Raw genomic sequence first — 15859 nt, forward strand, 5'->3', positions numbered from 1 at the left:
GGTTGTATTGGAAACGGCCATCTTGTGTGCTTTGTAACCTAGTAACCAAACACATGGATCCTACAGAACTCAATTCAGTATCAGTCACTTACAGCACATGGTACAACAGAGCAGGTGCTCTACTGTACAGTATTGTACAATAGAGTAGGCGCTCTAAGAACATTCTTTTTTGATACATCTGTATCATGTGCCTATATTTAAAGTTTTTGAGTGTTTTTCTGAAGACAGTTTAGGTCAGAAGTTGGAGTGTAACCCAGGGGAAAAAAAAATGATACATGGCATATGTTTAATATGAAACATTACTTATATCAGGCAATTGTTGACTCTCTCTTTCAGTAAGACTCAGGAACCCCAAATCTGAGAATACTATTTTAAAATTGTAATGCAATCCAGGTTTTGGGATCTTCCAGAATGACAGGAAATGGATGACAGAAGAGTAAAGTTAAAGTCCGAGCCTGACACTGTTGAAGTCAAAGTCTTGGACACCAAACTTGCTATGATTTAAGCAGCAGTTGAAAACTCAAAAATTTCAAGGACTAGCTGCTGCATCTCAGTGGTGCTGCTGCCTCTGTGAGATGTAGATGTGTGTAGTCCCAGGCTTCTCTGACCAACAGGCAACCAAGAGAACTGCTTACTCCCTTTTATAGTCTGTTTCTTCCACATGGAACAAGGCTGAATTGAGATGCTGCTGCATGTCACAATGCGGTCAAGTCTACTTTTTTGATGCAATTATTAATTAAATACCATAATCAAGTATAAGTAGACCATAAGTAGTACACAATTTTAAATCCTCAAAAATGAGAGAGGAAGCAATACAAAAGCCTTTAACTAAGGAGGTTAACTGTATCAGCACATAAAGGCAGACTTCTCAAGCTCTTGTGACATTTATTTTCTACTATGAGCATAAGTGATCTTTAGTACCAACAACAGAGCAAATAAAAGCCATAATCAAATTATACAGTACAATTGCATTAAAAACTCATACTTAAGGACCTAGCTAACTGCTTTTTAGAAGCACTGAACACCCATTTCTCCCCTCTGACTCGCCTGGTGTCTCAGCCCCTCAAAAACAAAAACAAAAACAACAACAAAAAACAAACAAACAAACAAACAAAAAAATATTAAGGTCTAACTTCAGGCCCTCTACTTTGAAAATTACAGCTAAAGGAGACAATGTTTATTACACAGTAAAGCATCATTATTATTATTTAAAACCATTCTGATTTCTAACTCTGATTCCAAAACCAGGCAGTACTTCTATATTTTACATATCATCTAACTTCTGCAATTATTTGAAGTGCAATCAAAGAAACAATGTAAAATATTTTATTCAAGAAATTATCTTGGGTAATAGAACTTTTTATGTATGACTGTTAGAAAATAATCACTGTAGTTTACTACTTAAAAGACCAGACCTATAAGTCATCATCAAAAGTTATTTTTTTAAGTACACAATTAGTTATTGTCTACTCCAAATATTAACTCAGAAACCCTACAGATGCCTCACAACACACAGCACCTTTAACAGTTGTTTCCTATCACTTTTAAATTAAAAAATGAGTTAGTAGAGGTAATAATGATTCATCAGTCATACATAAAAGAAAAAAAAGCAGAAACCATTCTTACCTGTGCTTCCCCAAGGTCATTATTTACCACAGTGAAGTTTAGTCCAAGTTCTTCCACATCCCCTTCATAGCTCTTGAGAAAAAGCAAGTTTTTGTACATTTCTGGATCTAATGAAGCTAAATGATGAATGTCAACATCAGCACTTGTCCCCAGTAATTTTGAGAGGAAAAAACTAGCAAATGGCAGCTCCACCAGCATATTTTCATAAAGAGCCTGAAAAACAAAGCAATTAAAAGCACATTAAATTTTATTGTTGTACCTGCAGGAATTCTGAACACTATTGTCTATTTCTCAACTTTTCCGTAATTCCTTCTTAATTTGGTGCTTGAATACGATCTTCTGGTGTGGCAATAGCCCAGCTACTGCATGAATTTAAAAATATTCATCCAAAGTCTGAAATTTGAATATCCTTGTGAAATACCAAGCTCCCAAATTTTACAAATTAATTATGTGGTGATTTAAAATGTAAGGTCACTGCTTATCTGTCATTAATCTTCTTGTCCTAAGTATGATAGCAAACAGGAAGTGTATCAATTGCGTAGATTGGCAAGAAGAGCAAGGTTTGCCAAAGGACAATGCAACTGCATCAAGAACATCTTCCAAAAAAAGTTTGTATCTCTACCTCCATTAGTATTGTCACAAGCAATATTTTTCCATTCATATCAATTGCTACATGTAAAATAGTCTGCCCCTTAAAAATACCTATGTAAACCCAGTACATTTTAAACTAATCCAAAGAAACCGGTTCTCTTGCATGTTATACGGATTCATTGCTCCATATTTTTGGTGAATTCTACAGCTTAATGGCATCATCAAACCATCCTAATTTCCAAGCCAAGAGCTTACCACTTATTACTGGTATGGACACATGTATCATGTCCAATACTTCCTATGCCTGACACTGGTAAACCTGTCAAAAGATTACGGAACCAAAAATGAACCTGACCTGAATATGCAGCACTCCTGAAAAATGTGTATTTACTGTAAACTGAGAGTTTCCTCAAGAATTTCAAAAATGCACAAACTCCAGCAATTCTGCTCTCAGTTGACCTACTGCATGACCACATTTTGATGTAATGCAAAGCAACTTTGTATATTTTTCATATAATAAGTAAGATTGTAAGAAAAAGAGTACTTATGGTAGCTCTCAAAAGGAGAGATGAAGTTTAAGAGCTACAAAGAGAAAACATGACATCATTTAAAGAAAGCCTACATGAATAAAGGAAAAATAAAAGACCATTGCCTTTAGGAAAACATTCCTGAAAGCATGCTGTCTGTGCACAGCCTTTCCTATTATCCAGTTTGTTTGCCCCATCAGCATCTCTAACAATGACAAGCAAATCTTTATAGTATCATTAATATCACTGCCAGGCTGATCAGAAAAGGCATCATCAACATAATATCATTGTTTGTTCTCTTTTTAGTCTTCAAGTGCACTGTTTTGGCATAACTGAATTCCTCCATCATCTGCTGCAAGCTTAGAAAAGGAAGCACAATGAGCAAAAAAAGGAAGAAAGAATAATAAATGTAGCTGTAACCACTCAACGGTATTCCAACAAAGCTGTTAAGAAAAATATACACAATTCCTTAAACTTTTGAAAGAACATTTCTATGAGGTGAGTTAGACCTTGCAGAAAGAATTGAGAATAACGAGTTCAAAGCCAAAGGGTGCATTATATTTAGAGCTATATGATTTATTCAAGGTGTAGAAGTCAAAATCCTCATTTGTATAGTTGACTTTAAAAGCAAACTAGAGGGATAAATCATTAATTTGCAATGTATAAGGTCAGTGTTTGCTGTTCCTGCATTAGTAACAATAAAGCCATTGTAATTCCTTAAATATATCAAAGCTACCCGAATTTAAAATGGAATTCCATCTATGACTCATAAAATGTAAATGTAGAGGTGTAATTTTTTACACCAGGCAGGTTTAAGCCTTTAGAGCATTTAATATACAAGGACTAATAAATGATAGCACTAAAAACTATGATCACATCAGCTAAATGGATTATAAATTAAATTTCCATAATGTATGCAACTGAAATACAAATGTAGACATAAATCAAGGTATTTTCTAAACACAGGTTAATTACACAAATTCAAAACCTGTCTATTTTTTATGCAAAATAATCCACTTAGCATTTTTCAAACTGGTCTTAAGTCTTAGCCACTTGCAACACTTGCTCCTAGAAGCCTATCAATAATTCCTTGTCAGGAAAAAACAGCAATAGGTATATTGAAGAAACTTGTATGTTATTTTTCAAGTGTCTGTCTTTTATGAGTGTTTATTGCTAGAAATTGTGCCAAAATGATTTGAAATAAAAAGGATTAATTATCGTAGAAGCTTTTTAATATAAGTGAGTGCAGCTGCAATGCAATTAATGCAAATTGTGACGCTATCAGGAAAATAAATGTGAACAACATCACTGGCTATTTCTGTTTGCTGCCAAATAACTTCAGTAATTTACTACATTAAGAATCAATAAAAAAATAATGCATTTCAAATGCATCACTATTAATCTTCAGGTAGTTCCAAAGTGAACATTTATAACTTCATCTAAAAACTATATAATGCATTTGTAAATAAACTAAACAGTGCAACTTCAGAATAACTTTAATTACTCCTTCTTCTCTTAGCTAAGTGATTGCAATATTAAAACCAAAGTATTTTTGGAAACAAGACAAACAGTGGCGTTTTAATTAGTTTGAAAGTCAATCTATCCTAATAAAGTGTAAGAAAAAATGCACTAAAACTGTGGGAATAAAATCACGATAAACTTTGGTTTTGTTTCAAAGATGTAAATTACACCATTACAGCTTCATTATTGTACAAAGATGCTGAGAAATGCTGCATACAACTGAACAGGACTAAATAAACTGAAACTTTATTTTTCGGTTTCCACCTAACTTCCCTGTTTCTCAGTCAGCATAAACTGATCAAACTACCTGTTGCTGCTAAAAGCTGTGATTCCACCCATTCCTGCCAGAGCAATGTAACAAATCAGCTTGCTGATTCAACTGGGTTTGGTTGCAAGTAGAGTAGTTGTATAGAAGAGGTTACACAAGCATTACAACATGCTGAATAAGGTTCAAAATTTACAGATTATATGAATTGTGCTTTGTTTGGAGCGTTGCGTTTTGGGGCTAGGGGGTGGTGGTGGGGGGGGGGGGGTGGTGTTGGTGGACATGGCACAGACACTGAAGGTGAGCTTTCATTCAAAGCAGAATCAGATCCAGCTCACAGCTATGGCTGAAACTGGGTAGGAACATACCCAGTTTCAATGGGAGCACAACCTTAGCACTGCCAGTGGCTCATGGAAGCCCACCCTGATGGGTATTTTTCTTACTGCAGCTACTCTAATGGCCAAAAGGGGAGATTCACTCCTTCCCTTTTTTCCCTTAGTGAATTGTCTTGGGGAACTCTAAGTTACCTGATTTTAAGCTTAGTTTTCTGCCCACTGAACTGGCCTTCTGCAACATCAACATAAAGGAGGCAGGAACCCAGCATCAGTGACAGGCAAGGGAACAGTGACCACCTCTTACAGAGCTGTCATATTAATTATCTGCAATATGAAGCTGCACTGTTAGAATATACTTATATATGTACTTTAATACAATATAAGGTTATGGTGTCCCCACAGCAGCAGTCCTCTTTTTTCCTTCCAGCAGCCAATGAGCAACAATGCTGATGGAAGAAACTGGCTTGCTCTTGGAGGGAGGTGACTTCTGTTTGACTAAGTCAGAAGTTACGGTTCATTCACTGCTTCAAGAGATCAAAGCCAGCAAGCTCAACCAACATGTATTTTAAAACTAATCTCTTCTCAAACTTCAAGTATTTGGCAAGTTTCCTTTAACGCTTATGGTCGCCACCTATGGGACCAATGCCATTCTATGATGAATTCTGAGAGTTCATGATCCCAACTTTCCTAACAAGCCACTTACTTGACTTCATTGTCTCTATCCTGCAGTCCCATAAACTCCAACTGACTTACATAAAGCAACAAATCCAGATAGGAAGTCATGAAAAGAGCAACTGGTGGTCAAATATGACATTAGACTTCCAGTTTCTAATGTTTAGATGGGGGCTGGGACAGCAAACACCTTAACAGCCTATATGTATCTCTGCCTCCTCGAAAGGCTGGGAGTATTAGCATTCTACTTTCACAGAAGTGCAATTTGCAGATGCAAGCTTGGGGCAAGAGGCTAGTCTGAAGCAGAGAGAGGAATGTCTACACCAAGGGCAATCACACAAGCACTGTCATGCTCATAGGGTGTGCATTCCCAGTAGCTAAAAGGTTATGTCTGCTGAAAGGGCCAACCTGGACTTCCCAGCACTATTTCAAACTCGTGTAGGCTAGGGATGCTCTCTAGGCAAATTTTTGACATCTCTAGATAACCATTAAAATAACTTAAAAGCTTCTGAAACATCTAAACAAAACAAAGCAAACATCTGTTTATCAGTAATGAATTATTTTTGGTACACACCACCCCCCCCACCCACCCACTCCCAGTGTTTTCCCAGTTATCTCAAGATGCCTTGCTAGCCCCCTTTTTTTTTTCTCCTTAATAAATGGTTAAAAGGAGGGTTTTTTCTGGTGAAAAGGCTGAGAGCAATTATTATGGAAGAAATAGCATTCAGTAAAGGGAACTTCATACACTAACCTCCCCCCTTTGTGTGTGAATTCCTGTAGAACACACCAGAATATTAAAAACGAGCAAAACAACAGAAAGCCTACTGTGGTTAATAGGTTCTGACTTCACACACAAAGCACACAGGCTGAAGTATATTGTTTCTCTGTTAAATAATATTAGCTGGTTGCAATTACAGTACAATTCAACTATAATTGATTGCAAAATGGACTAACTACAAAAGCCTTCAACTCCGTTCAGTGACACAGATCACAACTTCATCACCTAAAGTGAAAAATACTATGTTCAGATACTTACAAATATACAGAATGCATTCATTAAACACCTCTGATGTGAGGGAACAAGGAATGGTTCTTTAAGGCAAGCAACTTTCAGAATATAGGCATGTAATAATTAGTAGCTTTAATATATTATGGAAGAAGGATCTCAGCCGGAAGGACAGATGTATACAGTACACAGTAAGAAAGGAAGAAAAATGACACAGTTCTCGGGGCAAGGACTTTTTTCTTGTTTTCAACATAATGAGAATACTATCCCACTGGGACTATACATGGTAAGTATCACAATATTATTTAAGCACTACATGGTCACACGAGGTACTGTTCAGGTATGACTCCAAGATTTAGGAAACAGCTCTTCAGAAAGAAAGGACTTTGTGCCTTGTTTTAAAACTGGACAAAATTTAAGCTGGTCTAGTAATTTCAGACCAATTACCTATACATAGTAGAGCTTACATGAGCATTACAACATGCTGAATAAGGTTCAAATTATGTAAACAAATTGACACATGAACCAAATAAACCTCCCTGACTGTGAAGCATCTTTAGTGCCTTTACTTACACTTTCAGGTCTACAATTAATTCTCCCATTTATTATTTCAACTAAAATCTTTCTTAAGAAAAATAACTAATCAGTCATTGCTCCTACTTTCCATTAATCCTTTACAACCCAGAACTGTATTCTAAAACCAACACAACGCTAAAGTCATACCCCTAGAAAGACACACAGCTTATGGGCTGAGGAAGTAAATGACTGGGCTTAAATTCAGTTATTTCCCTAATCAGCCCCCAAGACCATTACCCTTTCTATTTCAGTAATTTTAAACAGTTACTATTAAATAATACTTAGCACTTACAGAGTGCAATAGATCTTCAAAGCTGTACAGAACCATTAATAAAAATGATAGAAAAATAGCAAAACCATTATAACTTCCTTCTACCTTATTATTTATATCCTAGAAATATCTCGTCACACTCACAAAGCCTTTGGAACCAGCAAAGCCTTTTCTATCCTAACGAAGAAGATAAAACTAAAAATATAAGTTACCTTAAAATTAACATGTACTCGTATTTTTGAAGCATTTTTAAAACTAGCATTTAGTAATTTTAAGATAAAATAATTTCTTACAGATATATTTAATAAGGTGCTTTAAAGTGAGCAAAACCAAATTGATATTGTTCCTAACACCAATACGATAAAATAAAACTAATTCTATCAGGTGTGTGTCACAATGCAATATGTCTACTATCTGGTAGCTTTAAGTCACTGTTTCTCAGTTCTCCGAGATCTACAATAACAGAGACATCTAGATGCATTCATATCACCACAGGAGTGGAAAATCTGGTACATTATCTTCCCTATATGACTGCAAAAAGTCATAGTGCACTTTTTGTTCAAATACTGGATGCCTTTTCTGTTTCTTAAAAAAGCAGGAGTCCAGAATTCCACAGCTAGCTGCCTGTAATTAGCCTTCTGACAAAGCTTTATTAACAGCCCTTGCAGCAGTGCTAGCATCCTCAGATTTAAAAATATTTTTTTTTTTCAGAAAAAATAAAGCCTTTTGTAAATTAGTTTTACTTCTGATTTCCCACTCACTGGGAGTTTGAAGGTCAGTAAGTACAAGTTCATAGAAGTTCCAGAGATTTGGGACAGCAAGACTCTGATGCGAAGGTCCTGCCTGTCAAATTTGCTGCAGTCAGTGTAAATACCTGAAATGGGTTGCAGGTGTGTGATAAGTACAAAGCAAACTCATGACTGACTTATGAACACATTACCATAAAAATGTAGGGATCCACTTCCAAAGACTCCGTTGGAGAATATCAAGTGTAATCACCTTGAGTTATTTTTTAATTTAAAAATTGAAAGTCATGCTAGTATTTTTATTCTAAGAATTTAGGACATTTAATTTTATTACAAGAATTTTTATTACCAAAATAGAGTCCATCAGAAATGTTGGTACTTGCAGAAAACCACCATTTCATCAGCTTGGCACTTTCTGTTTTAATAGGAACAGTTATCTCTGTAACTTATGCCATGTACTTGGTATAAATTGCTATCAATGTCATTTGTGGGGTTTTGAGGGATGGGAGAGGGAAGTACTAGAGATACCTGTGGATGCACTGGGTAACAGATAGTTATCATTCACTACTGAAGTTCCAGTAAAGGCTTAATAGATTTTTCTTGTCTCAAACATCAACATAATTTAGTAAGAACTGAAGATAAAAGGAAGACATCTCCTTATTTAAGTTCTAATCTTCTGAATAACTGAAACATTTACTACTATATAACTAACCTCTGGATATGCTTCTAAGATAAATCTGTATTTTAACAGCAGTGAACTAGTCATTTTGAAGACAGTTCAAATAGAATAAAGAATTTCTGTAAATATTCCAAACCTAATTGACTGAAATGGACGTAGGTGTTCCCAACTGTGAAAAAACATCAGGATACCATTACCGCACACTCTAACTGTTTATTTATTCCCTGTCTAGGAACCTGATTTAGAGGCAATAAAACGCAATCAGTACACAAACCAGAAGGAGGAATCATCTGCTAATGGAACTTTTAATTGAGGAGCGACCACTGACATGAGGTAATTCTTTCCATGCAGAACTCCTTGCAGAGACCTCTATGCACTTTATCACGGTAAACAATCACTAACATATGCATTAAAGAAAATTTAAATACATTATGACCCAATAAATATCACAATCCATCAATACACACTTTTCCTTCCTAAAGATTTAGAGTTAAAATACCACACTTCAGTAGTCTTTTAGTGCAAGACATATATTTACAAGGTTAGTACTAACGTAGCTATTTGTAATCAAAAGATAATTGGTATGTTAAATGAACCAGTACACAAAGGAATTGTCAAGCTGAATAACCGTGTCAGAAAATAGATTCAGATTAGTTTACATCTACATTCATAAATCATGAAATAACTTCCATAAGGTATCAATTTCGCTCTCTTATGATTGTGTTTCTGCACTGTAAATGCATAATTAAAAGAGCATACCACTTTACATGGTAAATTCCTGTTTTGATTCCATTTCAGATGATTCAGGATCTTCTAAGACAAATGATCATCAGCTAACTTGCTTTTAAGCAAAATGCTGAGTCTACAAAATCATGTGCAGGGTAACTGAAATTAATAAAACAAAAAGTTTATACAAATTACTTCCACTTTGTATCAGTATCACTATTTCCATACCTACCTTTCTAGGTACTAGTAGTATCAATTGTGGCTGCAGCACAGATCAATTAAGAGTGTACCGATTTAAGCCAAAGTGGGTCTTAATTGAATGGACAGTAAGCAAAGGGAAAGGGTAGCCTAAAAATCAGGAAAGGGGGGGGGGAGGCGGACAGACAACACAACACCCTTCAACAGTCAGAGAAAGAGAGGAAGAGTAGCAGCACAATGCCTGATGCACCATCCTATCAAATATTCAAGTATATGAAACCCAGCTCTTCTCATTGTAGAGTTTTATTGCTTTGTTTCCTCTTTACAAGCTTTTGGTGCAAAAAGAGCACACAAATATGTTACTAGAAGCATTTGCTTGAAGGTTTTAACTCCATATGTGCAGCTTATTAATGATTTAAGAGTTTAGGATCTGATCCAGATCTTCCTGTGAAAAGACTCCCACTGATTCAATCCTTTTTAGATAAGGCCCAAGGATGATTAAGAACAACTTTAGTTTTGCTGCAAAATGGATACTATAGATGGTGCTAATCTTAGAATTGTACCTTCCAGCCAGGAATAGCATCTCACACAACAAATGATCTATCACAGCTCTATTCAAAGTTACAAACAGTAACCACAAGGCACACTCTCTAAGATATAGAGAAATAATCTAATCAATAATTAATGGTCCCACATTTACTGCTAAGGTAATAAAATTTGTATTTGATCTACTATTACCCTTCTGATGTCTAATTTTACCAAAAGACATATTTTACAACTTTTTTTCCAAATTATATGTTTAACAACATTTAGATATGTGCACGGAACAGTCCATTATATCTTAAATCAGTATAGTAACCTATAAAAGGTCATATGAAAATAAACAACTTAAACCTTCATCAATATAATATCCACCAGGACACGCAAATTGCTGACCTCCTATATAACATTAAATATTACTGATCAAAGACTAAACCTAGATTGTCTCATCTATCCATCATCAAAATAATGCTAACATTTAAAATAAACATTATTTTTGCTCAGGTCTTGCTGCTTCTTCTATCAAAGCTCTTTATTTGGATCCACAAAAAAAGGACTCAGTTCAAAACAACAGTAATTCAAAACACATTTTGTTCTTTATACTGCCTTCCCAACCATTTAAGACAAAAGCTAAGTCTTGACGAAACAAATCTAAATCTTTTCAGAAAACCCCAGTGTCTTCCAAGGACTGCTTAGAAAAAGACACTTAATATTATATTTCAAAGATAGTGCATATGTTCTTCAGCAACATGAATGTGTGACTCACTAGTGATCTTCAATATGCTGGAATAAGAGAAATGGAGATGGTAGAATTCAGTATAGCCACAGATGCTGAGAAAGAGTCAGAAAGAGTCACTTCGTTAAAGGTGCAAAGACAATCATTGCAAAACATAATACGTGCAAGAACTAGCAGGTTTATGTCAAAAAGGAAGAAGAGGAAACCGTAAAAATTATCATTCTAATCTTTCTATGGACTTCCTGCCACATTCTTAAACTAACGCTGATACTTCATGAAATTTAAGTAAATTATCATAGGAATTGGCTACTTGATGTCAAATAATTCCAAATGCAAAGAATGTCCTTTCCACAACATCTGTCACACTAACATCATTGAATAAATGCAAATGTAAACTGGAAGTGGAGAAAGATAATAGGGTATACAAGACTGAGTTTAGGTCCAAACATGGTGAAGTTCAGATTTTAATTCTTTGTCACTGTTCTACTGATCACTGCTTCTGTTGAAATTTTTAAACAGTCTTTCCCTCTTCTCAGGTTTGCAGAACGAATCAGCATGGATAAAATCCTCATTTAAGACTCTCAGGTGTTGCTTCCAAGCTTCCCTTCTCTGGCTATACTGCTTGAAGTTTTGGCAGCCTATCAAAACAGCAACTTTTGTGTTCTCCCGAGCCAAGTCCGCTACATTGCCAAAACTGCAGCAAGAAAGTCTGCACATGGAAAGATTTTTAGTGCTGCCAGAATAACTACTGCATGTGGAAAGAAAGTTAAAACAAATGAGGTGCCTCCCCACAGCCCAATCTTGCCTCCCAAGAGAGCAAAAGGACTACAACATCGCATCCATACTTCTGGGACACCACATGGGACAAGACTTTACTTTCTAGAGAGGACAACAAAAAGAATTTGGGGCTAGGACACCTCTGTCTGAACATCCCCGACAGCCCAGGACACCCTCAGCTCTGAAGCAAAGCTTGGGACTCAAAGTCACTCCTATGCTTCCAGTGGGCAAAACTAAAAGGTTCAAGTTTCAAACCATGCCAGGGGCAGGAGACTTCTACCAGAGGTGTGCATTGTAAGCTGACCTTTCAAGGAAGAGAAAGGGAAATGCTTAAAAGTCACCAATGTTAAAATAATATTTACATTACAGAGTAAAGTAACTGAAAGTTGAGAAATGTAAACTTTGGAATTGTTTGAGTAGCTGTTGTTTAAGTAAACACATTTCTGGGTTTTTTTAAGAATTATTTCAGACAACAGATGCAATTACATGATGACATGGTATATTTCTACAAGACCTTTTGCTCATTCAGTGATCAGTAACAGTTGCATGAACAGCCATGCAGTTTATGTAGTAAATAGCCTTCAATTTCTTCTCTAACTACAAAAACACACCCCAAATAGTCAAATTATTTTAACCCTAGATAAATTACTAAGTTTTTAGACACAACATTTTTAAAGGTAAGTTTTAAGTTTTCAGATGTTTCTACTTCTGAACTGACCAATTAACACAGAAGATGTCAAGCTGTTAGAAACTTCCTGATGAGAAGAAAAACTGAATTAGGTGTAAATCTATGGTACTGGAAGTTAAATGCATTTGGATATTAGTATGAAATGGTTACCAAGAGACAGAGAATTTCTATAAATTATTATATTTTAATGTATTTGTTTTTTGATAACATTGAAACTTCTTACGTGAGACTTTTTGGTGGCAGCACTCTTTACATATTGGTTTCCACAAATAAGAAATTGCTGTGGATGCCTGATTGCTTCCTTTGCATTATATCTATTTTGTTTACAAAGGGGCTTTTAATAATCCACTATTGCTCTCAAATAACCCTGTGCAAAGCATAAAATGGACACAATTTTGGAAATGGGTGAGTGAGTATTCAATAACTTAACCAAGATCACAATACTGGCAGGTTTTGAATAGCATGGTCGTGCCTTATCTTTCTGTTTAATTCATCAAGTCTCTAAATACACTACTAAAAAGGTGTCTGTGCACCTGGGTAGGTGTAATTATTAAGTAACACTGTCAATTCTTACCTTATGTAAACATACTGCAAATACAAAAACAATTTATGCTTTCAAAATGTTAAATAATAGATCCTCTGATTTTAAAAAGACAAAACCAAAACTATACTTTTAGCACTCTGTGGGAGATAAAACACATTTTGCAACTTCTCTCTTTATAATATTTGAAATCTAATTACAGAAGGCAATGTGTTGTTTTGACAGAGGAAATTAAAGATTCAGAACTACAATCTTTTTTTTTAAATAATGTTTCAAACTTCCCCTTGACGACTGCGGCCTGCCCCATTCCTAGATAAACACTAAACATTTTTGGAGTGAAGTAACTTCCTCACAATACCACAGTATTATCCATCTCCCCACTCCAAAAATCAATAGATGCAGAAAGAAAATGAAGCCTTGGATATGTAACATAGGTCATAATTACAAACTTTTGTATTAGTACTGAATCCATCTCCCATTAAAAGCAGGAACATCCTCCAAAGATTATTTTATTGAAATGGCTGATTTGAAATTTTCATTAACAGGTTTGGATATTTCAATAGCTAGGATGCATTAGCAGAGAATTTGCCTACAAAGTGGCAGTTTAATCTAAATCAGTTGACTGGCAACTCTAAAGAAGAGCACTCTGTTTCAACAACTCAAGTTTGCCAACAACATCCTCTTAAACTGCTTCCAGCTCCACTAAAAGGACATCCAACTATATGTTAAATCTCACTGCAAATCAGCAGGATTTTAGCCTCCAAAATAATTCAGGCAGTTAAACAGGACTTTTAAATACCTTCAGTTTTCGATAGCTGAGTAGCAATCAATACTTTTTTTTCTGAAATGGAATGTATTCCAAACTTTGTTTCAAAATTGTTAGCTTTATCAAATTTCAAGGCCTTAGAAGGAAATAGCCTCAGTACTAAACCTGACCATAAAATAAAATTGAATGTAATGATTGTTTGTAATGGTTTCTCTCTTCTTTTCTTCCCCACTTCGTTTTCATATATCAAGTACTAAAACTCAAGAGATGTAAAATGTATGAAAAAACAAGCAGAGTAAGTGGAAGTTTGCATATGGCTCTTAAGTTCGGTAAATGCTCATGGCAAATTTTAAATGCTAGCAAGAATTGTACACCTCATAACTCCTGGGTTTTTTTGAAAATATTAACTTCATATATTCCAAATGATGAAAATGCAACTGCAGTAAAATTCCAGAAAGCTCCAGGTTAAAAAATCACCATAAGCAGAGCATTTCTGTTGGCTTCAATCAAATTTAAGCAACAGGATAAACACAGAACCCTTTGTTCAACTGACAGTCAGGGTATCAAATTCTCTGTACTTCTCTATATGTAACTTATTAAAATGAACCAGAAATTTGGGTGTTATGTGGAAATAATGTTCAGATCCAACATCTGAAAGTTATTTTCCCTCAACTCTAGAAAAATCATCATTTCTTCCCATCTACCCTTATCTAAAAAGAAAAAAAAACTTTACTGACTAATTTCAGTACTGCTATAGCTTTTTATTATACAACACTTTTTACCTTTCCAAGCATTCTTCCAAGAAAGTAGTAATGTCGAGCGTAAGAGTCTCCAACGAGCATCTGTGCAGCAGGGTTAGGGTAAAGAAGTCCCTCATTGGTGGTCTTAAAAAATCCCTGGTTAGGGTTAAATCCTGATTTAAGTAGTTCATTCAGAAATTCTCTGAAAATTCCACCACCATCAATACCAGCTTCATCAAGACCATGTGCATTAAGTAAGTGAACACGAATGCGCTTTTTTAGGTCAGGTTCTGCAGAGAGAGGAGAGAGACAAACTCAAATACAACTATCTATATACAAATACAACTATGTTCAGATAAAAACACATGTAACTACACATACAAACATATCTACACTAACTTTATACAAAAAACAAACTAATAAATAGTAACAAAAATCTATTACTGTCTTGAATTTTGGAATATTCAGTATGTGAAATTCGCTTTGTAGAAGGGGTATTGCTTTAAGAGTCATCAAAAGATGGAGTGGACAGACACTAGATAGGGGAAGAAAAAAAAATTCTACAAAATATTTTAAAGAGGCCCAAGAATAATTTGAAAATTTTACTTATATAAAACATTGTGAATTCAAGGTTCAGCTTTCTCCTGTCTCAAGGAACTGTCAATCAGTACTGCATTCCCTTAGAGGGGCTGACTGTCAAGTTACACCACTAAATATTATTTGAAATTGAACTTGTTATTTTTGATACTTTCTATGTCATGTAATTCCAGTGAGCAAGGTGTGGTAAAGATGGACATGTTCTGAAGGCAGGTGTTCTGCTTGTTTCATAGAAGGCTGGTACTTGAGACAGGAAGCAGTATTTAGTCCCTGAACTATGTATACATAACAGAGAAGGAGGATCATTGAAGGCTTCCAAAGATCTAACCAAATCCACAGTTTTTATGCAAACCCTTGCATTGACTACACATGCATCCCAGCAAAGCAACCAGTAATAAACCAGTAACAATAAAACTTTCTACTGCTTCCAGGTGCTACAAATGCACACATTATGGATAGATAGCTGATGTGCATAAAAGAATCTGCAGTACCTTGTAGCAACAGAATTTCTCCAGAACCACGGAGTGTCTTATGCTCTCCCATTAGCAAATGGCTCTACATCTACTAGTTAACTTCCCATTTCACACTCAGCTATTTTTAAAAATTACCTACTAGTTCTTCATTTAAGTGAAATGTTCTCCTGCACAAAAATTCTGCTGGCTGGAATAGAGGATGGCCATTTTTAGCCACAGGTACTGTAATAGGTCTACTCATCACCATTCAAAACAAGAAAAC

General features: G+C 35.4%; 1 protein-coding gene across 1 annotated transcript in view; it reads right to left on the minus strand.

Annotated features, from left to right (window-relative positions):
• The window catches only part of UBE3C (ubiquitin protein ligase E3C), an 81325-nt gene that overhangs the window by 17389 nt on the left and 48077 nt on the right, over nucleotides 1-15859 (minus strand). The window contains exons 18-19 of the mRNA XM_049798256.1: nucleotides 14570-14817; nucleotides 1627-1839 (exon numbers count right to left, since the gene is read on the minus strand). Of these exons, the coding sequence (XP_049654213.1) occupies nucleotides 1627-1839; nucleotides 14570-14817 (461 nt within the window). The remainder of the gene's footprint in view (nucleotides 1-1626; nucleotides 1840-14569; nucleotides 14818-15859) is intronic.

Source organism: Accipiter gentilis, chromosome 4 (assembly GCF_929443795.1).
Source record: "Accipiter gentilis chromosome 4, bAccGen1.1, whole genome shotgun sequence".
Taxonomy (NCBI): domain Eukaryota; kingdom Metazoa; phylum Chordata; class Aves; order Accipitriformes; family Accipitridae; genus Astur; species Astur gentilis.